Source organism: Patagioenas fasciata, chromosome 16 (assembly GCF_037038585.1).
Source record: "Patagioenas fasciata isolate bPatFas1 chromosome 16, bPatFas1.hap1, whole genome shotgun sequence".
Taxonomy (NCBI): domain Eukaryota; kingdom Metazoa; phylum Chordata; class Aves; order Columbiformes; family Columbidae; genus Patagioenas; species Patagioenas fasciata.
This window is the reverse complement of record NC_092535.1, coordinates 4,846,518-4,867,884: the sequence shown is the minus strand read 5'-3', so window position 1 is coordinate 4,867,884 and position 21,367 is coordinate 4,846,518. Positions and strand designations below refer to the sequence as shown.

The 21,367-nt window shown below is 43.2% G+C and overlaps 1 protein-coding gene across 1 annotated transcript in view; it reads left to right on the top strand.

The window, feature by feature from the left end:
- The window catches only part of STK4 (serine/threonine kinase 4), a 42,147-nt gene that overhangs the window by 15,328 nt on the left and 5,452 nt on the right, over positions 1-21,367 (top strand). The window contains exon 10 of the mRNA XM_065849851.2: positions 6,124-6,281. Within this exon, the coding sequence (XP_065705923.1) occupies positions 6,124-6,281 (158 nt within the window). The remainder of the gene's footprint in view (positions 1-6,123; positions 6,282-21,367) is intronic.

Sequence of the window (21,367 nt, the reverse complement as noted above, 5' to 3'; positions counted from 1 at the left end):
GAATAATTGACAAAGCTATAACGCTAAGACAAAGTGAATAAAATCTGTATTTTCAGAGACACGCTGGAAAAAGAGATGTATGTGTTTTAACACAGCTATTTTTGCTCTTTCTGACTCTTCGCTATTAAGCACCCCTGCATTTGTGATGGCGGGGGATAGAAAGTAGACACATTTTGGTTTTTGTTCTGGGCAGAAGCGTTGTCTTGGGGAAGAGGGGAAGCAGGACTGATGGACTCATACAGGGGCAATATGTTTCAGGAGACTTAGACAAGAAACAGAGCAGTAGTAAATCACTTTGTAATTATATCTCTGTCCCATACACATGCGTATATTTGCACGTACAGGCAAACTGTAACTTGCCTGTTACTTCTAAGAATAAACTCACTTCCTGCCGGATCAAAATAATCCCTGGAGAAAGGTTTCCTCCTGAGCATGAACGAGGAGAACTCTGTAAACTCTTAACTGCAGAGGTTTCAATCTCTATTTACTTTTACCAGCAGATTTTTGAGCTTCAGGAAAAAAAAAATGTTTCTTAGTGTTCATTGCCATGTTGTTTTCTGTAAGTTATTCGTGGAAAACCTGTGATGGAGGAAGAAAGCTGCTATATATTTATAATCTGAGTTTTATCTAAAAGAGGTCCAGAAGGAGGTAACAGGGTCCTAAGCAGTTTTCATTACTATGAGGATTCCTCCTCTCTCAGAAAGAGTCCTCGATAACATATTGGATGAACGTTGGTACTTTTTCCTTCAATCACTTTGTCTTTTATTAATTAAAAGAGATTAATTAGGATACCTAGTGTTGCTTTTTATGGTCATTTAGAAGCTCCTTAACAGCAGAACCTCTCAGGTATGTTCTGCTTTGATTTAGTTTAAGATAGGCCGTGATTATGGAAAGGCTTGTCCTCATCATCTTCAATAGATATAAAGTGTTATGTGGTCTGCTTTTAATGTGAGGAAATCGCAGCTTGTGTTGCCATGGGATGAAATCATTCATGATGGAGCACTTTTTGCTTTGGTTGAATAAATTGTCATCTCTCTGCTCTGCTGCATAAAATGACTCGGTCCTGTTCGTACTGTACAAATTATGTTGACCAGCTGCTAAAGTTAATCTGAGATCTCTAAGAAATAGCCTGAAGCAAATAAAACTGCAGTTCCATTTGAAATTGAATATTAATGAAGTGTTGCTTGCACATCATCATCAGGCGCTGTTTTGTGTGACCTCAATGCATGTGGATTTTAAGCCTTAAAGTTACATAATTCAATCCAAAGCAGACAGAAACTTGCGAAGGCTGCTGGGGACTGAGCCTGTTCCTGAGAAGTCAGAGAAAGATCTCTGCTTATTTAGACCACCCAAATGAAAGATGACGTTGGATATTAGAAGCCTTTAAAAAGAAATTTAAAAAGGGGAAGGAGGGAAGGTGAAGACTGTAGAGGATAATGGTTTGGGTGCTGAAGAGCAAGTGCATGTACACATGAACTTCAGACTGGAAATGGAAGGGCTTGTAACTCCAGGAGAACAGCAAGGGTGAAGCAAAGCAATTGCTTTACGATAGGTCTTGATCCCTGTGTGAAAGGGCTGTCTAATCCTGTATATGAGAGCAGAGGCCGTGCTGCTTGTCCCGGTGGATCCTTTCTGGTGTTACATCTGACTAAGGCAGCGAGAGCTCCGCTTTCTTCAGAGTTCACCTTAATGCTCTTTACTTATATCTGCAGAGCTGTTCTGAGCTCCTGCTCACGCAACAATACTGATGTTCATACACTTTTCTAAACGTGACTTCATACCAGGCAGCACTGGTGAGTTTTCTGGAGGGGTTTCTGCTCCCGGCCCCGCACAGCCAGCCCAAACCTGCAGTCAGCTGGACCGGCTCCAGCACAGCTCTCATGTTCCATTTGTGTAATTAATACAGGTCCTAAAAAGATGACTGCACATCTAAATGGTAGACTGTTAATGTCTCCAGGGAGTGCTCATGGCCCGTCCTCATAAGCAACTCCTTAGGTTCCAAAATAAATGCATGGTGAAGCCTTTCTTGTCACCGCAGGGTGACCTTCTCGTAGATCGCTCTTCTCTGCCATGCTTGTGATCTCACTTTCTGTCAACTGTTCATATTTTAGTCTAACCCTATAAAACTGGGAAGTTAAATGCTTTTTGGCACAGACACGTTTAGTGCAGTGTCATCTTTCAGCAGCATCTGCTTCTGCAAATAGCAGTGATCGATTTTTGTCTTCAGCTGCCTGTTATCAAAATCTTAAAGATATGGGAGTGTGATTCTTATGTTGCATTAGTAACAGGTCATCTTTGGGAAGATGACACTGTTGTTAAATGCCAAGATTGACGAAATGAAATCCAGTTGTACTGGGATGCTAATTGATTATAATTGATTTGGTGTAATGTCTTTCTGTCTCCAGGAGCGTTTCTGTCCGTCTTGCTGCATACTCGCCCCTCCAGAGATCACAGCAGCAACCAAAATTTCAGACATCTTAGATCTGTATTCCAGATACTTTTCCTTTTATGTTGTCTGAGGAGTTTGTAGCATGGAGGGTGTTGGTCTCTTCTCCCGAGTAGCAAGTGATAGGATGAGAGGAAATGGCCTCAAGTTGCGCCAGGGAAGGTTTAGTTTGGATATTGGGAACAATTTCTTCCCAGAAAGGGCTGTCGGGCATTGGAACAGGCTGCCCAGGGCAATGCTGGAGTCACCAGCCCTGGAGGGGTTTAAAAGATGCGTAGATGAGGTTCTGAGGGACATGGGGTAGTGCTGGAGTTAAGTTATGGTCAGACTCGATGATCTTAAGGGTCTCTTCCAACCGAAATGATTCTGTGATTCTATAATCTTTTTTCCATTCTTTGTTTGCTGGTTAGCCATCCCTATTTTAATCAGTTAAAAACCAAAGCAAGCAAAACCTCAGACGCATTAACTAAAGATGCAGCATTGCGTGTTGATGTGGAGAAATGCACTGCAGTTGGTGGCTAAGGGTTGCGTGCGTTGGCAAGGCCGAGGTGCGGGCAGGGTGGGCGGCGTGTGGCAGCGGCTGCGAGGGGCCGGGGCTGCACAGGGCCGGGTTTGGGGGGCAGGAGGGCTGGGCTGGTCCTGTGGGGTGGCTGGGACCAAGTCCAAGGTCAGAGCCCGTTGCTCAGGGCCTTGCACAGTCGCTCCAGCCCTGATCCCTTGCACAACCATCCCTGTTGTGAAAACTTTCTTCCTTCACTTCAGCCAAGTTGCCCTTGCTGCAGTTCAGACCGTTCCTCTCATCCTTTTGCAGGAGAGAGCAAATCCTCCTCAGGATTATCAGCTGCCACCACTGCTTAATGTGCTTCCTTTTCCATTTCATTTCTGCATGAAAACAGAAGTTTTATTTAAAAAAACCCTTCAGTTTGGATATGCCACTTGATAATTCAGTGTTGCTACAACAGGTTGCGGTCCCCTAGGTGTAACTAGTTGCTTACAAACATTGCAGGTCTTAGGAAAATACAATTGGAGGGGAAATGAGCATGATTGCTTGAAGTGACACTGAATTAAGCTCTGATATAAGGAAACAGTCTTTTTTCTGTTTATTTTTTTAAGAGAAGTGAATAATCCAACATCACTAGAGTGAAACACTTGCTTTCAAAGTCTCCTGTGCTGCAAATGATTGTTTTCAAACCATACAGTACAAGCTTGATTTAGATTTTCTTATATTTTTCCCGTAGGAAGTCTGAATTACTGAGAGCTGGGCTGTTTGTCAGCAAGCCGGGTATAGATTAGCCCAGGTAGTTATGAATTCCTCTATTTCTACAAAATTTGTTGGTGCTAAACATTGCCAGGATTGACCATCACAACTTACCTCCTGCTTCAGACAGATGGGACTGCAGCAGAATACAAGGGCTGTTTTTACTTCATTCTAAATAAATGTTTTATCACTTAGGAGTAATTGGATTGCTATTGTATTTCAGTAATTATTCCCAACAGCAAGTCTGTTCTCCATTCGCAGACGTGTTTCCTGACTGACCTTCACGGAGCCTGTCTGAAGGTGTCTTTCTTGATCTAATTCTGTACGATGAGAGGTTTTTGGGTTTGTTTTTTAATAAAAGGGAGCTGCTGCCAGGGGTGGAATAATTTGTCTTTGCTCCAGTTGTCATAGTGCAAAAGTATAAACACTTGAGTTCGTGCTTGAGCTTTTAGCTGCCCCTGGAGAGGCAGAACAACGCGTCGTGACATTTCAGGCTGCGTAGAACCACACTTCTCTCAATATCGCAACCCAAATATCCTGCCAAGATTTCTCATGCTTTGCAGAAATTCGTTCTGCATTTAACGTGTCTGTAGACAAAGAGCTGACCAAGGAATTCATACACTTGTCTGAGGATCAGGCAGAGTCTGCCAGGGAAGTTCTGGATCGCTGGATGGCAGTTTTATGTGCACGATTAATATCTGGTGATTAAATCTTAAGGGGTGACCAGAGCAGCTAATATTTTTTCAAGAGGAAGGCGCTGCGGAGTGTCCTCAGTGAGGACTGTCCTGTGACAGCCTGGCTCCTGTGCAGACCCTTGTAGGTGCGTCTCTGCGTGACACAGACCCCACGGACACCTCCAAGGGTGGCTCCATCCCCTGTGTGCTTGTCTGAAGCTCTAAACCTTTGGCTGATTGCCTGCCTGAGAGATTCTATTTATTTCACATGTATGGCATTCAATAGTGAACTGATTTCCACGATCCAGAATTAGGCTGTTCTGATGCCATTTTCTGTTACGTTTCGTGCTAATCCTGCTTGCTGAGAATGATGCTTTCTGCATTGCCTCAAAATATGTGTTTAAGCTACTTCAGTGTCTGGAGAACCGTGTTTTATCAGGACAAAGCCACTTCACTAGGTATCGTTAGAACGCTTACTTCCATTACGCCTGCAGGTTTTTGTGAAGCATTTTATCATAAAGAGCAGCACAACGGCATTGAGCCGCGAGTGTTCTTTAGGTGCCTTCCATGGTGGAAACCTGTTTGCTGAATGAGCTGCCAGATTTATTTGTGTGTAGTGGTACTTAAATTACATGAGCAGGGATGTATTTGGGTGGCACGATGGCTGAAGGAGGAAGGGATGAGTATTTATATCCCTGATCCCACCAACATACCTGGGTGCCCTGTGAGAATGTCGTTTTTCTAGCTTGTTGCTCTTAACTGATCAGCAGTGTTCTTGCTTTTCATTTAACTGGTGCTTGTTCTAAAGAATAATTTAGAAAATGAGATTAATGCAAATCTAGTTGTGCTAAAGCTCTGTGCCTTTGGCCGTATCTGTCCTTCTCCCATCAGTATGGGTGAGCTCTTTGTTATTGAGAATGGTGCTCGGGAGGCTTATGAGACCTGCTCTCAAAAAATCAATGTACACATATTTAGGGGATTATTCTGACTCCTCTGTCTCTCTCTGTACCCTTGCCCATTTCTTATTACCAGAAGTTTCTTAACTGCAGTGTAGAATTGGATGGTTAATCTATATATTTGACTTATTTGAGTAACCCACTAGAGAAAGTGTGTTCAGGGGGATTAATTTACAAACTACTAGAGTAGTAAACTTGAAAACTTACTCACTGACTGTTTATGAAAAGAAAACTAATCCTTTCTACACAAAAAAAATGTAGAACTTGGCTACTTCTACCCAAGGTAAGTTATGTGATATTTGTATGGTCTTTGAAAGCCTTGCTTTTGTCCTGTTCCATTCATAAATATAAAGATGGGTTCTGCTTGTAGAACAACACTGTTTAGTTTTGGAACTTGGTGTGTTTTGCAGTGCGTGTAACCTGGCTGGGACGGAAAACCCCGACCTCTGTGGTTGGCAGCAGCTTAGTTCTGCTGTTCAGCGCACCAGCTCGGTTCCCCGGCCGGGAGCTCCGGTGGATCCGCACGGATTGCAGGTCTGGAGGCCGAGGCCTCCAGCATTGGAGTCACATCTGTGCTGGGCTCTAAGCTTCCCTTCTCCAGCTTTCTCACTGCACAGTCGGTTTTAAATTTGAAAAGCTGCTGAGAAAAACTGTACTTTAACAGTACTATGTGATATAGCGTGTGCCAAAACAATAAAATCACTTTTGGGCATGATGTAAGGCCGTACAACAAGAAAATGTATTTTCCAAATCAATCTTTTTTTTAAATTTTATTTTGAATATTTCCAGGGAGGGATGAAACGATGCAGCCAGCCAAACCGTCATTCCTTGAATATTTTGAGCAGAAGGAAAAGGAGAATCAAATCAATAGCTTTGGGAAGAATGTGTCTGGCCAGACAAAAAATTCATCTGATTGGAAAGTACCACAGGATGGAGACTACGAATTTGTAAGTCTATACTTTGAAATTCAATCAACGTGACAATCTTTAAGAGTTTTAGTCAGAGCTGCTATAAGATTATTTCTTGTTTTGACAGACTAATGGAAACTTGAGGAGATTCTAATTGCTAATGCATTTGGATGAGGCATTTTGAAAAACTCATTTTCTTTAGGTATTTCAGAGTAATCATAACCTGTCATTATCTGTATACTTTCCGTGTTTAAAAACAAGCAGATGAACAAAAAAGCCTGAGGACGTGAAGGTACAGGCGATCTTGCTTTACTGCCCCATGATACATTTAAAATAAAAAAGCAGAATTCCAGATGGCAGTTGGAAAATGCAAATCCTGAATGTATAGCGTTAGAACCATCGAGTTTCCTTCTTTTACCCACAGTTTGGCACTGGATTTTGTTTTGTTATATAAACACACAGCTTGGCTTCATTTCTCTTTCAAATCCTCAATTTCAGTCTTCCTCACTAAACTTCACATGCTCAGAATTTTCAGGAACTTTTCAGAACTCCACAGCAAGATCTGTTATTCATAAATGTTACGTTTAAATTGTTTTTCCGAAGGTGGAAAATTTCTGGTTTGCGTTCAGAACGCCAGAAGACGGGTGTTGTGCTGAACATTGTTTTCTCCGCTGCGTTTTCTTTCAGTGCTACTTCAGTGCCAGCGCTTTTCGCTGTGGGTGCCTTGCGTGCCCTTACTGGTGTCTGTTCGTGTTGCCCGTGGTTGTCACCGTTGTTCAGCGGCTGGGGAGCGTCATTCCACCTTCACAAAGCAGCGTGGAAAGCAAAATCCCTCTGCTAGTCACGACTCAAGGAGATGTTTTAAAGGCTGGAATAATAACTGGAGCCTTTCGTTGTTTGTACAGCTTGTATAAACTGCTGCTCTTACACGCGTTTTGTTGTCTTTGCTGCTGCATCTCGGATTTATTTAGACTGAAAGGATGGCTAGCGGAGGGCACCTGCTTTATTCACTCTCTTGTAGCCCTTTGTACTACATTATGTTTAGCCTCAAGACGTAAAGCCGCTGCATAAGCACGTTTTGCAAAAATAACCTACAAGCTGAGTTGTCAGCCTGTGTATCGCAGAGTCGGGGCCAAACACACAATTCCAGGCAAATCAGATACTCCATTTATCTCATTCACCTTACACTCTGTAACTTCATTTAACGATAAACAATGATTTTTCGATGTGTGGTCTTTCCTAGGGAAGACAGGGTGGCTTGGAGCATCTCAGGAGTCCTTTGTACTCCGCAGAAGATGGCCCAAGGGGAAATTTGCTGTAATTATTTTACTTTCTAATTCGGTTGATAATCACTGTAGCAATTACTCTTCTTTCCAGCGAGCAGGATGTATTCCACCCTGCAGACCGTGGGGCTGCGGCACAGGCGGCGGGTGGCACAAGGGAAGGTCGGTGCCGTCCTAGCGAACAGGACCCGCAAGTATTTTTAGAACGTGCGAAGCGGCCGTTTGACTCGCACGTGACCTTGTTTACTGATTTCCATTAGTACTGAAGTATTGCCACGTGCACAGATTACCAGTGCGCTGGAAGCAATAAAAGGCAGCAATAAAAGCTGGCAATGAAGCGGGCTTTAGGTCACCTTCACGTAGTAATGTGTAGCAATTTTGCTTCCCAGCTCTACGTGTTTCTCTGGTTCAGCTGTATATGAACATACCAGCCGATCTTGCATGCAGATTTTGTAACAGAGCTATTTTATTTTCTGTAGCATAAGAAAAATGCTTGAAAGCAACCTCAGTAAATACATATGGATATTTCTTTAGTGCTTATATAAGGGTCAGTAGCAGTAACCTCAGGTTGTGTAATGTATTCAGTCTTAAAACGGGATTTTTTTTCCCCGTTTGACTAAAAATGGATCAATTTAGCTAGCTGTGGGTAAAACTCTTGTTTATTAATGCTCTATTAATTGAAAGCATCATGAAATAAGCATTGTGGAATAAGAAAATCTACATTTACTAGTAGGTGTGTCGAGTACATCTGTCCTGTACTTGCCTGCCCCTATAACTCCTTTCTGCCCAGTCAAAGTAGGCAGGTTTGGGCAGACTTTGTCTGTAGAGTTTGCAGGATTCTGAGTAAAGATGAGATCAGGGAGATGCTGCTGAATATGGTTTCCTCCTGGGCCTGAAGAAATGATTGAAATATTATTGCTTTGTGCTACTGCAGACTAGATAAATATGCCTTGTCTTCTCTTCTGCATTCCTCTCTCTAGGTGACCAGCACCTGGAGTCTCTTGTCTTCCAAAAAAAAAAGGCAATATTAAATTACAAAAGATTTTTGCTCTTTTCCCTTGTGCCAAAACCATTTGACCTTTTCTTGACTAACATTGTTCCTCCAAAGCAGGCAGATAAGACACTATTTATATCACAGTGGCAATGTCACGTTAGATAAGGGTTAGAGGAGTCAGCCCCATCCACCACAGAGCCAAAAACCCCGAGATCCTCTACTAAAAGGTGATGAACTCAGTTCCTCCCAGATGTGATGCTCTATGTCCTGGTTGTGGTTGGAGATGCCATAAACCCAGCGGTGTCCTTCCAGCCTTAGATTTCTGAGTTAGAGCTGGTTATTAACTGACTAGTCAATGCCCAAAGGTGTTAATGTTTATCCCAACTCGAGTTTGAACCAGGATCTCCGAAGATTTAGACCCTGCTTGATTATGAAAAATGTTTCCAAGAACATTATGATTTATTAAACATTGGGAAAAATACTAATTATGGGCAAAAATTCTTGCTGTTAGGAAGAAAGTAACAAACTGTAATACGAAAATGCTGCAGGGGTAGGCTGCTAATGGGCAGGCTGCATTGTATGTAGAATTCCTAATCACCCTAATCAGATCTCAGAATTTTTGTACTTGAATTTAATGTTGCCAGTGAACATGAGTCACATACTGTTGCACAGACTAAAATTAATAATGCTAAAAGATTTGCTTAGACAATGTCATACATTTTTTCACTTTAATCTTTCAGTGGTACTGTAACGTACGGCAGAATTAATTGTGCGGTGTTTCCTGCCCTTAGACACAACAAACCCTTTGCTTATTCCTATTTTAAAAGCCTTTTAACTGTTCTGAGCAGGTCAGTATTCTAATATCACTAGTGGCTAGATTGTTTTGTTAATTCTGTCCCTGCTTGAAAGGCTTTCTGTCTTGCCAAACCTATCACGTCAGGTATTTGTGGATCATCCAGTCACGAATGTTGTATATTATATCCCGAATTGTTTTATTGAAAGCCTGTTTTGTCAGCAAATCAGCAGGTTCTAGCCACTCATGACTTATGGTACCTATGACAATACTGGAACCTTTTCAATTTTATTTGGTGAGTGTGGTTTCACTGGGGAAAATGAGCGGTGGCAGAGCCCCTGTCAATCTTGAATTTTGCCGTCGTGATGCAAGTGCTGTTGTTTCAATACCTGTAGCGTTAGACTTCGGGTTTGCTGTAAATCTGATCCATAGTTTTTGATGTCTCAGTGAATCTATGCTGATTAAGTATCCTAGGAGCTTCTTTTGGATGTGGAGTCAATGAGGGCCTGAACTTTTAACAAGCACTAGAGCACGAGCCCTGCAGGACATGGAGTCTTTCCACAGGCTTTACACAAGGAGTTGTAGCTGTTTGCTCCAGGGCTTTTTTGATTCCAGCATCTGTGTATCTGCCGACCATTCACAGCCTGTCAAGAGAAGGGGAGTGTGTTAGTCTAACCGTGTCTTCAGCTTGTCCAGGTGGACAAATGGCTCTTGGTTTGCCGTGAAATCGTGAATGTGAGTCCTTTTCCTTCTAGTGAGACAAATTGGGTATTGGTGTGATAGCAGGAGTTTGAGGTTCTTACTGAAAAGCTTATAGCAAGCTTGACTCTTCCAAAGCAAGTCAAATCTCATTAGGGTCACATTGCATTTTTGAGTCTGGTGACTGGGACCAGCTTCACCGTGTCTCCGATCGGACTCTGCTCATGCAGCCAAGGTGTGTGTGATCCAGGTGATGAGGATCCAGCCGCGGTGCGTTTTTGCAGCGCTCAGCCTGCCGGAGCTGCAGCCGGTATCTCACGGTGCGGTGTCTCGTGTCCCCGTTCCGCTTCCCCTGCGCCACTGTACAACGACCACGGTTAACAACGGGCGTCACTCAGCACAGGCTGTTTCTTCCCCCGCTCGGGGTGAGGAATGGCTCCGAACTGCAACCAGCTGTTTCTTTCATTGGAAGTGATTTATAGGGAGGAACTGTTAGCGGGCAGGTGATTTATTGCTTATCAATAACAGTAAACACGTTCTGCTTTTCAATGACCAGAGTCTCTAATTTATTGTGTTCTGCCTCTAAAAGTGTCATTTGTCTTGTGAACAGCTTGTTGTCTACCAATACCTGGAACATTCAATGTCTTTGGTTTCTCTGTACATTCATTTGGATAGCGTTTATTAGCAGTGCAATATCGATGCTTTATAGCTTTACTACCATTTGTCCTTCAAAGAGTTCAATCGATTAAAAACTTGGGAGTGTTTTCTGTACTGTTGCAGGCTTTGAAAATGATGACAGGCTGAATAATTGAGTCTCGTTTTGTTGGAACCAATCTTTGGGTCTTTTCTAGCAGTAGGAAGAAGTCATGGTGAGGGTGCGTGTATAAGGCAGATGCTGGAAGAAAGGTACTTGCATTATGTGGGCAAGCTGCTGTTGTGTGACCTTTCGTAGTTTATCGTTTTATGGTGTTTCCTGGCTCTGCTGTGATCCTCTGAGCTTTAGCTTCTTTTTACTTCTGTCTTTAAAGCAGCTTACTAAAGGTGTCAGGTACCGGCCTCTACACTAATCTTTCTGTTCCTCCTTTGCCCATCCAAATTACTCAAGCAAATAATCCAAGCTGGTTACTAACACTCCAAAAAGTCTATGTGCTTGGACAGGAGCAAAAAAAGTTTTAGTAGAGTATGCAAGTTTGCAGGTAATTTAAATGGGACTGTTTGAAAATCAAATAATCTTCAGAGTCCTATTGAAGCATTATGAAACTTGCAATACATTCTCTTCTAAGATAGCAAGTTTCTATGACCCTTGTGTGACAAAGAAGTTTAATTGTTCCAAAAATTCGTTTGAATATGTAGAGTTCTGCATAGAAGAAGAAAAAAAATAAGCTTGGTTAGAGCTTTTTTCAATAACGATTTTTCTAAGGCTAAACCAAACACTCTGAGTGAATCTTCAGGGATTTCTCTGTCCACAAGTTTATTCCCTTCATCTATCATGAACTCCCCCTTTTTCCCAAGGGTGGCTGGAGTAAAAATTACCTCTCTGGCACTGGTTTCTTCCAATAGTCTTACTTTGATCATAAAGTGAACTGATTTGCTCGGGCACTCAGCAGTTTGAGAGAGAAGCCCGGGTCTGGGATGGCTGACGGGTATCCCTGCCTGGGGCCTATGGAACTAGGGCTGATTCCTCGTTGGGAATCGAGTGAACTTGTTTGTGCTGTGCTGAATCAAAAATCAAGCTTTCTTTCCATGAGAGAGCATTAACACCATATTTTTGCGGGGAAAAAAACCCCATACTTTCATAACAAGAGTATTTTTCTGACAATAGAAGATAGTCCAGAATAGGCAACTGTGGTTTTCCAAGCCTGAAATCATACCGCCATTGTATCTCCTGCTAATTGAGGAACATCTTGAAGTGTAGTACCTAGCTGTAATTTGCACTGTGAAGTATGATTTATAAAGAGACAGGTTTTTGTGATGTTTTATTCATTGGTTTTAAATGTCACCTGCCTTGATTCATAACATTGATGTCTCTTAAACGGTTTTCCTTTCTTTTTTGTTCCTTCAGCCATCTGCCAAGAATGTTTAAAGCGCTGCTAATTGTTTGTGTTTCTTTTAAGAGTTACCTTTTCAGCATATTGAGTATGTTCTTCCCAGCAAATGCTTTTAACTTGTGACATCTTTATTAAGGAAAATGGTTCATTTTGTCACCTTGTAATCAAACATAGAGGCATTTTAAAAATAAGCCCAGGAAAAGCTTATTTGTCTCTTTTATTGTTTTTAAATGGTCTCGAGTCTTCTGCATGCGAATGTTACGGAAGATGATCTGAACCAAACCTCATCGAACTCGTGGCTGCTTCAAACCACCCAGGTGATTGACAGAAAGCTCCATGTATGTAGGGTTTATAAACCTTTCTAAATTCCCTTTACAACAAAAACAACAAAGATAGATACCACATTAGAAAAAAAAATTGTTAGCAATCTTTGAAATTGAAAAAGTCAGTTGAGTGGCTTGACTCTTATATCACTTGTGGAAAGAATAGATTTCTTCTCCCATTTGGTAACAGGGTCGTTGCTCACCACCTGCTTTCACTTTGGTGCACACTGACATTGATTGCAAAGCACTTAGTGCCACAACTTGCTGTCAAAATTTCATTTTTTGCTTTATTTTTGTATATCGCAGGCCTTCTGTGACATAAGGCTTTTAAATGCAACTTGCGGTGAGTGGGAAGCAAAATGAGTTGCTGTTGTTTGTGTTGAATGGCTTAGGTCATAGCCCTTAATGGAGACTGGAATAATGTAACCTGGCATCAACTTTATATGAGAGTTTTCAGACTTGTAAATTCAACATCCCGGACTATCTTGGAGGCTCCTTTCCTACCGTAGCGTTTAATCTGCTGAGACATTGACTGAAAGTTTTGTGGATGAACTAAATAACCAACAGAACTTCATGCAGGGATTTTGATCATGGGATTTGTTTCACTGCGGCTCTGTGTTTAAGGTCAGGCTGCAACGTGCATTTCTGCTTTGGTAGAAAGGGAAGGGGAATTAATAATTGAATGGATGACGTTGGAAAAAATCTCAGAGCATCCTGAATTCTTTAGAAAAACCTGTTTGAGCCTTGTTATGCCTTGAGATCCGTTTTCAAGGCCGGGTGTGTTCTTGGCACAGCATCTCCCTGAAAGAAACAAACTGCTGCTCAAACGAGATCTATTTGAAATGCTTCTAAAATCTTATCGCAACTCAGCTGTCAGAACAAATGTTTATGAAGGGTAATGTAGCTTAAAAAGACAAGCTTGTCCAGGTTTTTCTCATCTGTAGCACAAAGGGCTCGTTTTGGGGACTCTGCATCAGGAGCCTCATATACCTGCTCCGGGTTGTCCCTCGGGGGATGGAGTCTGGACCATAAGGGAAAAGCGTGGGGATAAAGTCTCCATCAGACCACTGTGAATACTTTGCAATGGGTAGAGCTTCATCCAGAAAGGTGCCAGAAATGATGGACTCTGGTGGAGGAAAGTTCTCTCATCTCTGACATCTGGACCTGTCACGTTTGCCCTTGTGCACCCTCTTCTTGTATTCCTATAAACCCTGCAGTTTTACTGCAAAACCTCCAGTTGCTTATTGCCAGTGTTGTTTGGTGTGTGTAATTACGGGGGGGTCTCCCTGCATGACTCACCGGGAGATTTTGCAGGGGGCAGTTTCATGACGTGTGAGGCACCTCGGGGGTCGTGCTCGTGCAGAGAAGGTGCTGGAGGTTGCACTTGGCCATGGCCGGGGTGTCCTGGGAGGTTTACTTCGGCTTTTATTTCCATAACCTCAGCGACCGAACGGCTTCAAACCCCAAGCTTTGACTGTCAAGAAGGAGTAGCCTCATACACAAAGAGCGAGGAATATTATTCAAAAATGAGGTACTTAACTCCTTGTTTAGTGACATAGGAAAAAGAGTTTGGTTTAAAGCAAACAGCATTTTCTGACAGATTGCTTTGCTTAAAAAAAGAGACAAAAAAGCCCACGTTGGTCAGCTGTACTTTACAGTCGATTTCTGCAGCTAGCCAGATCTCCAAAGCCCCGTGGCATGATTTATTTTAGCATGTCCGGAGGTATTTTGGTACTCTTACTTAAGAAAATTAAAGCATAATCACTTAGAGAAGGAAAAAAGAAAAAGCCATTGGCTGTGTTTTTTCCTTAATCAAATCTCTGGCAAGCAAGTGTTTTTTCCTAAGCGAGTGATGCTCCTTTTTGGGAGGCTGACCTTTTAGCTTGGTTTCTAATTCAGTTACTGAAAAAACCCCAGTGAGATAACTTGTCTTTGTGGTACGGGATTAGTCAGCCACTTTCGAAGTCCCTACAGGATTTTAAGGTTTGGACTTCTTGAAATTCAGTGCTGCACAATAACACGGACACAGTTTGTAATTTCCTTCGTTTAGATTAAGTGTGTACGGTACTTGGGATGATTTTGGAAGTGAATGACGTTGTTCATACTTATAATTGATACTAAGGCTAAAAAAGGAAATTTAATCTTGGAGCTCAGAAGATTAAAATGCATTGCTCTTTTTAAAAAAAACCTTTATTTTTTTATGACCACTCACATCAATGAGTAGAGCTTTGGATGGGTTTTCTTCCTTAATATAACTTCCGTACAATGCTGAGGGTAATAACAGTGTGCAGCGGTTATATGCTTGTGCTGGCTGTAACACCTAACCTTTCGTGAGCCTTTTAAGGATTACAGTAAGTATTAATAAAGCACAGTTCTTGGCTAAGAGCAGCTCCGAGATGCCAGCGTTATTGATGCGGGTATGGTGTTGGCGCAGCTGTGCAGTTTTCTGTGCTCTGTGGGTAACGGCTCAGGGAAATCGCTGCGGAGTTACGTCTGGGTACCCAGAGGAGCCAGAGAGATCCGGATGTTTGCTGCACCGCTGAAACCGGCGTCCACACTGGGAATCTTCTGACAAACAGCAGAGCCTCCCCCCTGGTTCTTATGGGCTTTGGAGAAATGGGAGAGAAACTTCCAAACTGCGGGGAGGGTGAAAATGTGAAGATGCCTCTTAGCTGGTGAAGGAGCGGCTGTGTATCTACAGTGTGTACGTATGTCTGTGGCGGTCACAGGAATTAGCTAGTGACAATGTGCTCGAGGAAGGTCGTCGCTGAGCCAGCAGGATCAAATGTTATGAGTGTAAATATATCCTGAAATAAGAGATATTGGAGTAATAATACTACGGCAGTTCTTGCTGCGGAACAGATCCTGAGCGTGGAGTGGGAATTAGTGCGCACACACAAATTTTCACTCTCACGTAGACCCTTTAGATCCCCTGGAATCAGAAAATCAAACACCAGCTGAGGAACGAGGTGCGACTGGGGAAGTGTGTCAGTCACTTCCCAGCGAGGAGCTCCCAGCTGTTCAGCAGCTGTTGGGAGTGCGGGCTGAGGCGCAGCAGCGGCGCTGGGAGCGGTCAGCCCGGAGCTGGGGTGTGCTGCTCGGGCTGCCCCGCCATGGGCAGTTTTCATTCGGTCTGACCGGAGTCTGGGCTCGATTTGAATCCTTGGTACAGCATTTCACAGAATCATAGAATCATTTTGGTTGGAAGAGACCCTTAGGATCATCAAGTCCAACCATAACCTAACTCTAGCACTAAACCGTGTCCCTCAGAGCCTCATCTACATGTCTGTTAAACCCCTTCAGGTATGGCAACTCCAGAGCTTCCCTGAGCAGCCTGTTCTGCTGCTTCACAACCCTTTCTGGGAAGAAATTTTTCCTGCTATCTGATCTGAACCTTTGCCGGTGCAACTTGAGGCCGTTTCCTCTTGTCCTACCACTTGTTCCTTGGGAGAAGAGACCAACCCCCTCCATGCTACAGGCCCCTTTCAGGCAGTTCAGAGATCAGAAGGTCTCCCCTCAGCCTCCTGTTCTCCAGGCTGAACCCCCCAGGTCCCTCACCCTCATCACACTTGTGCTCCAGACCCCTCGCCAGAAGCTTGTGTGGATGACACTTGGTTTTTTTTTTACTTGTATTATGCTAAAGGCAGCTTTTTGCCTCAGTGGCCGCTGGTGGGTGAGACTCCATCAGTGACGTGTTGCTGGGAGCCGCAGCACCTCCGATGGAGCGCCAGCTTCTTGAGAAGCCCGTCAGGCCGTGATCGTGTGGCAGCTTGAGAGAAGCCTTGCTAAGCTGCTAGCAAGGCACTAAGCTGAGAATAAAGGTGTTGGCAGTGGTCCTTCCTGCAGATAGAGGACAGGGGGAAGTTTCCAGTTTAGACATGATCTTCACAAGGTGGCCTGGCAGAACGGGGAATGGCACACATCACCTTTCAGGAGTTCTGTAGCAATAGGATGGACACAGTGGTCTGGTATCATGCACCTTTATTTTAGTCAAATAAGCAGAGCTACCTAGAAAATAACTAACTAGTGTTGTAGCAGTAAGATGTTTTACTTTCAGTAGCTACAAAACTCCGCATTTGTGAAGGTGAGGTAGTGCTAGCCCAGACGGCTCATCTGAGAAGGCCGGGTCTCCTCTGATATAACTCTTCCTTAAATACTTTTTTCCAGTTCAGCTCGGGATCAAATGCCACGTGTGCGTTAGTGTCTGTCTTTCCTCCACAAAAGTGATGTTGTGACTGAACTCTATTTCAGCTGCTCGGCTTGCACTAACTTAAACTGCCTCTCAAGCATATGATGATCTAGTTGAAACTTGAGTGTTATTTCTTTGTGGAAAGTCATCTGCTGTCCCGATGAGGTGGCCTGGAACAGCTGTCTCCAGATGTGCACCGCTCGTGGGTGCCTTCACCTTCTTTGGGCAGTTCCAGCCACCGTGCTCCTTTGACTTGTGCTGGATGCTGCAGCCCGCAGTATGTTTTGCTAGCACATTGCCTAAATAATTAACATGGATTAAAAGCAAAAGCTTGTGCTGCTGAGACTTATTTTTCAAATCCTTTGAAAGATTAATATCTGTATTTTTAATCTTGCATGAAATCCCCCAGTTAGTGCATTTCATCCACTGCTTTCATAACAGTGAGAAACTTCCCTGATGTGCTAATGCTAAAAGGGGAGAAAATAAGGATAATTAATGTTTGTTTAGGCACCAAGGTCTGTTGTGATTTACTGTAACCCCCCTGTAGAATGGTGGCTTGACAGATTTGTGAAGTTGCAGGGACCTGAGAATTGGGATGAGAAGCAGGCGGTAAGTGCCTGTAGGTTCTTAGATTCTTGTGTCCCTTGCACTGGACAACTTACAGTGAATAAATAGTTAATGCCTGCTCATACATTACATCGAGGCCTCCTTATGCTAGAAACAGAAATGAGAACAAGGCACTTAATTTTTTAGATCAGTGATTGAAAGTATGCCAAATGGTATTGAGCCAGCATTTCAGGAAAAATGCTGAGGAAAAAAATGGCATCTATTCCAACACCAATTTATATCACCGTTTTCAGACCTAAAGTCTGGAGCACTGCTTAGCATGAGAAATCACCTTCTACATTTAATTTTGGCCAGAGAAATTCACTGCTTTTTTTTTTTTTTGCTGGTTTAAAAAATAAAGTGCATAGTACTATTCAGTGATCTGTTCCCTCAGAGTGTATTTGATACGAGCGTTCAGTTGATACTGTGTTTAACCAGCCTTTCGAGTTACAGAAGGCTAATTCCAGAATAACCTTGGTTCTTAGGCTTGTCAAAGCTCACATGCATGAATCCTGGAGATGTGACACCTCTCCCCAGGTCGAGGTCTCCTGCAGCACCCCTGCGCGCGCTCGCACGCGGAGTTACGCTCCGAGCTGGTTGCTACAAATAGTTGCAGCAAGTGACATCCAATGGGTGATTGTCTCCCCAAAATAAAACTCTGCTTGAGGAGGTGATGGAAGAAAAGTTGAGGAGGTGAGGTGGATATGCATCAAACCGATCTACAGGATCCTGGAGAGGAAGGACAAGTGTGCCCTGGGTTTTGTGGGAAGGGAGGCACCTCGATAGCGTTGCTGATAGCCAGGGTCAAGTGAAGCAATAGTTTAATTAGTCTCTTCCGTGATGAACCTTCCTTCCCGAAGGACATCTAAACACTTCATAGATGATTTGTAGGAATTCTGTGCTTCCATACAGTTGTAGGCCCAGGTGGTTGTTTGCTTTTTTGCTTTGTTTTTCCAAAACCTATAGTAGCCTGTTGCTATGTATTACAGTGGGAATATTTTTCATAATCTCTAGCAGCAAATTTCTAATTGGCATTTAATGTTTAGCGTAGCTTGTGTGACTTGGTTTGGATAAAAACCTTTCTCGAGCCATGTTTAGGTCTTGAGTGTCTAAATTCACACAAGTAAATGAGTTGGTTCCCTGTCACTATGATTCAAGATGGTTTGAGTTTCTTTGCCGGGCTTGGATCACTGGGCATGCAGTCAAGAACTGCTAGATTGCAGTGTAATGCAAAGAAAAGGAAGATATAACAATAAAAACTGTGCTAAATAGACGATTAATTTGGATTTTTCTTTAGTTCCCATCTAGCTCATCTCTTTTCCGCTAAGAATTTATTTCTCTGTGTAGCGTGGGAAGCTGCAATTTTATTATTTCTGTATTTTAGTCTTCAAACTCCCACTGCCCCTTATGAAGTGCTAATTGCTAAAGCCAGTTTTTCTGAAGGCTATTTAAAACTTAAGAGTTTGCCATCAAGTTGTGTTGAGCAGTAAATGCCACCTGGAATATCCGGGTGAAAGGCAGAGTGATCGCTGCAGCCGGGTGTCCTTTCTGTAAAGCCAGAGGTAAAGTGGGAGGATATTCAGAAAATACTCCGTGTCAGCATGTGGAAGACAAGTGTTCAAACTCACAGAAATAATGCAGAGGGGTATGGCTAGAGGGCTAAGGACGCCAAAAACAACTTCCTAATTTTATTTATAGGATTCGCTGTAGTATCAAGGCTTGAAAATATCCCTTCTGCAAAACTATTCGAATACCGTGGGGAAAATAAGCCCATCTCACCAATATCATATATATTATTTTTTTGTTCCAGAAGTCAGGATCTGTCTGCAGGTTTGAAAGACGATGGTAGAATAACCACATCTTCTCCCTGGAGATGGAAAGCTTCAGGTTTAGCACAAGCTTCAGGGCTTCTAACAGAGTATTTAAAAACAAAGCCCAGATAGCATGAAATGTTGCAGAGATGCAAAGAAAAGGCTTTGTGCTGAATCTAGGGATCACATCCAGTGTCAGCAAGTAAAAACAAAGTCACAGGAGGAACATGTTTTTCACTTGCTCTGAGATAGTATTTTTTGATTCCTGTGCAGCCGGTGAGTTAATGCTCTGCCCAAAGTCTTTGGTGGGGGAGAAACGTGTGAAAGCTGCTGGGCAACAGCTCGTTGCTATTTGATGCTCATAATTCATGCAACAAGAGGGTTTTGATGGCAGTGGTTTTGGTAGCGGAGCACGTAGGAGTGACAGCTGAGGTGGCTTGGGGATTACTGGACGACACGTATTTGTGTCACTAGTGCAGAGTGGTCTGAGTCAGTGGTGACCCGGGTGTGGTGGGTCCCAAACGGCTCGAGCTACAGACCCTGCTATGGGAAAACCAGGCCGGGCTACCAGGAGAACCGTGGTAAATCATTGGCATCAGCTTCTAATTCCGAGAGTTTTCACCGTGTGGGTTTTTGTTTGTTTTTCTTGGGAATGGAAAGGGCTGAGCTAATTCTCTAAGCTTTGTTTTACAGTAGATCTTGCGTGAAATATAAATCCAGAACGGTCTGTTTGAAAATCCTGTGGCAGATTTTTAGATTGCTGCTTGCTCAGGACAGCACTGCATAGGTTTGAATGTCAGACCATGATGTCTTTGAATATCAAATCTGTGGGAGTGTGTAATACATTTGCAGAGATGCTTTATTTATTCTCCTTTTACTGCTTAGATTCATTTGCATTCAGTAGAATATCATGTTGCAGTGACACTTTACCCGACTGTAACAAATGTAAGTGGTATTTTTTTTTCCTCCCTGTTTTTAAAATGCTGATTTGAAAGGATGGGAACTCAGCAGCAGTTTGAGGTGAGTGTTGTTTGGGGAGCAGTTACCTGCAAGTCTGCCAGAACTGCTGGTGAAGGGATGTCCTGAATCGCTTACAAACCTTCTCCTTGAGGAAGAAATTGTGCATCAAACGATCCGTTCATGATTTGTCTGTCATTACTCCATATGCGTGGAAGGCTGTAGGTTATGTCCTTCCGAAGAACATAATTAGATGTGTCCTACTGAATTATATAGTAGAACCAGCAGCATCATGCAAGACGGTGTTGCTGTCGGTCTCTGCGGCCTGAGGAAGAGCGAACAGCGCATGTGGCTGTGGGCGAGAGGCTTTCGGGTGAACATTGCACCTCTGGTGTTTGTCTTCAGCTGGGCGTTTTTACAGTGAAGGTCAGCCTCTGAACCTTAAGTAAAAATACAACTGTTAATGGTTAAAAATCAGCTTTCTGCACATGTAGCCTTGATTGAACAGTTTTATTGTGCTGACACCTCTTCTTGTTGATAGTGACCCACCTTAGAACAAGTATTTTATATCAGTCTTTACTTTTGAAATGAGAATCCTTCCTTTAAAAGTTTGTCTTGGCTGTTCGACCACCGTGGACATAAATAGACAGTTTTTACAAAGACACCCAGACCTCTTACAACAGTTGAACTGCTGAGAAGTGAAGAGAGGAATGGGACTGAGCCTGTGGCTAAAACCAGCTCTAATTGCAGCTTTTCAGTGCTGAGACTTTACTGTGAGTAAGAGTCTGTCATGAGATGCTCTGTCCTTGTCCTCCTTATTTTGCTTCTGGCATTTTTCTAAGAGAATAATGTCAGTATCCCAGGAGTCTAACAGTGCGGAGACAGAAATGCTTGAGTTTAAAAACTTCATTTCTGAGAGAGAGTCTGTCTGTGGCATCGGCTCACAGTGAAATGCCACACAGCAAAGTGAAATGGAGGCCATCACATTTGAAACAGTTCTATTTAAATTTTTTTTTCTTTAAAGATGTATGTGCAAGTGGAAGGATGAGCTGTGTGATAACCCAGCCCAGGTCCCCGGGCCGGTGTTGTCACCGGCCTGAAGCCCCACGGGAGCAGAGGGCTCTGCGTGGGCGCTCGCCTCCCTTCGTTAGTAATCACGTACCTGTCAGTCTCTCTTCTGCTCATCTGTGCTGAGCAGTCACGTTCTGGACCTTTTACCAGACTTGCCCTTTGGTTTCTCAGCCTCTTTTAGGAGCAGCCTGTCATTCAGAGCCATGCTGATGTTATTCCAGATGAGCACGCTGTAATTAGTTCATCCTCACCACACACAGCATTGCGTGCAGGATATGTTTCTGTCCTCTTAGACTTTTGCACTGTGTCAACTTGTCGTTCGCCCACCAACCTCGTTCTGTTTAACCCATG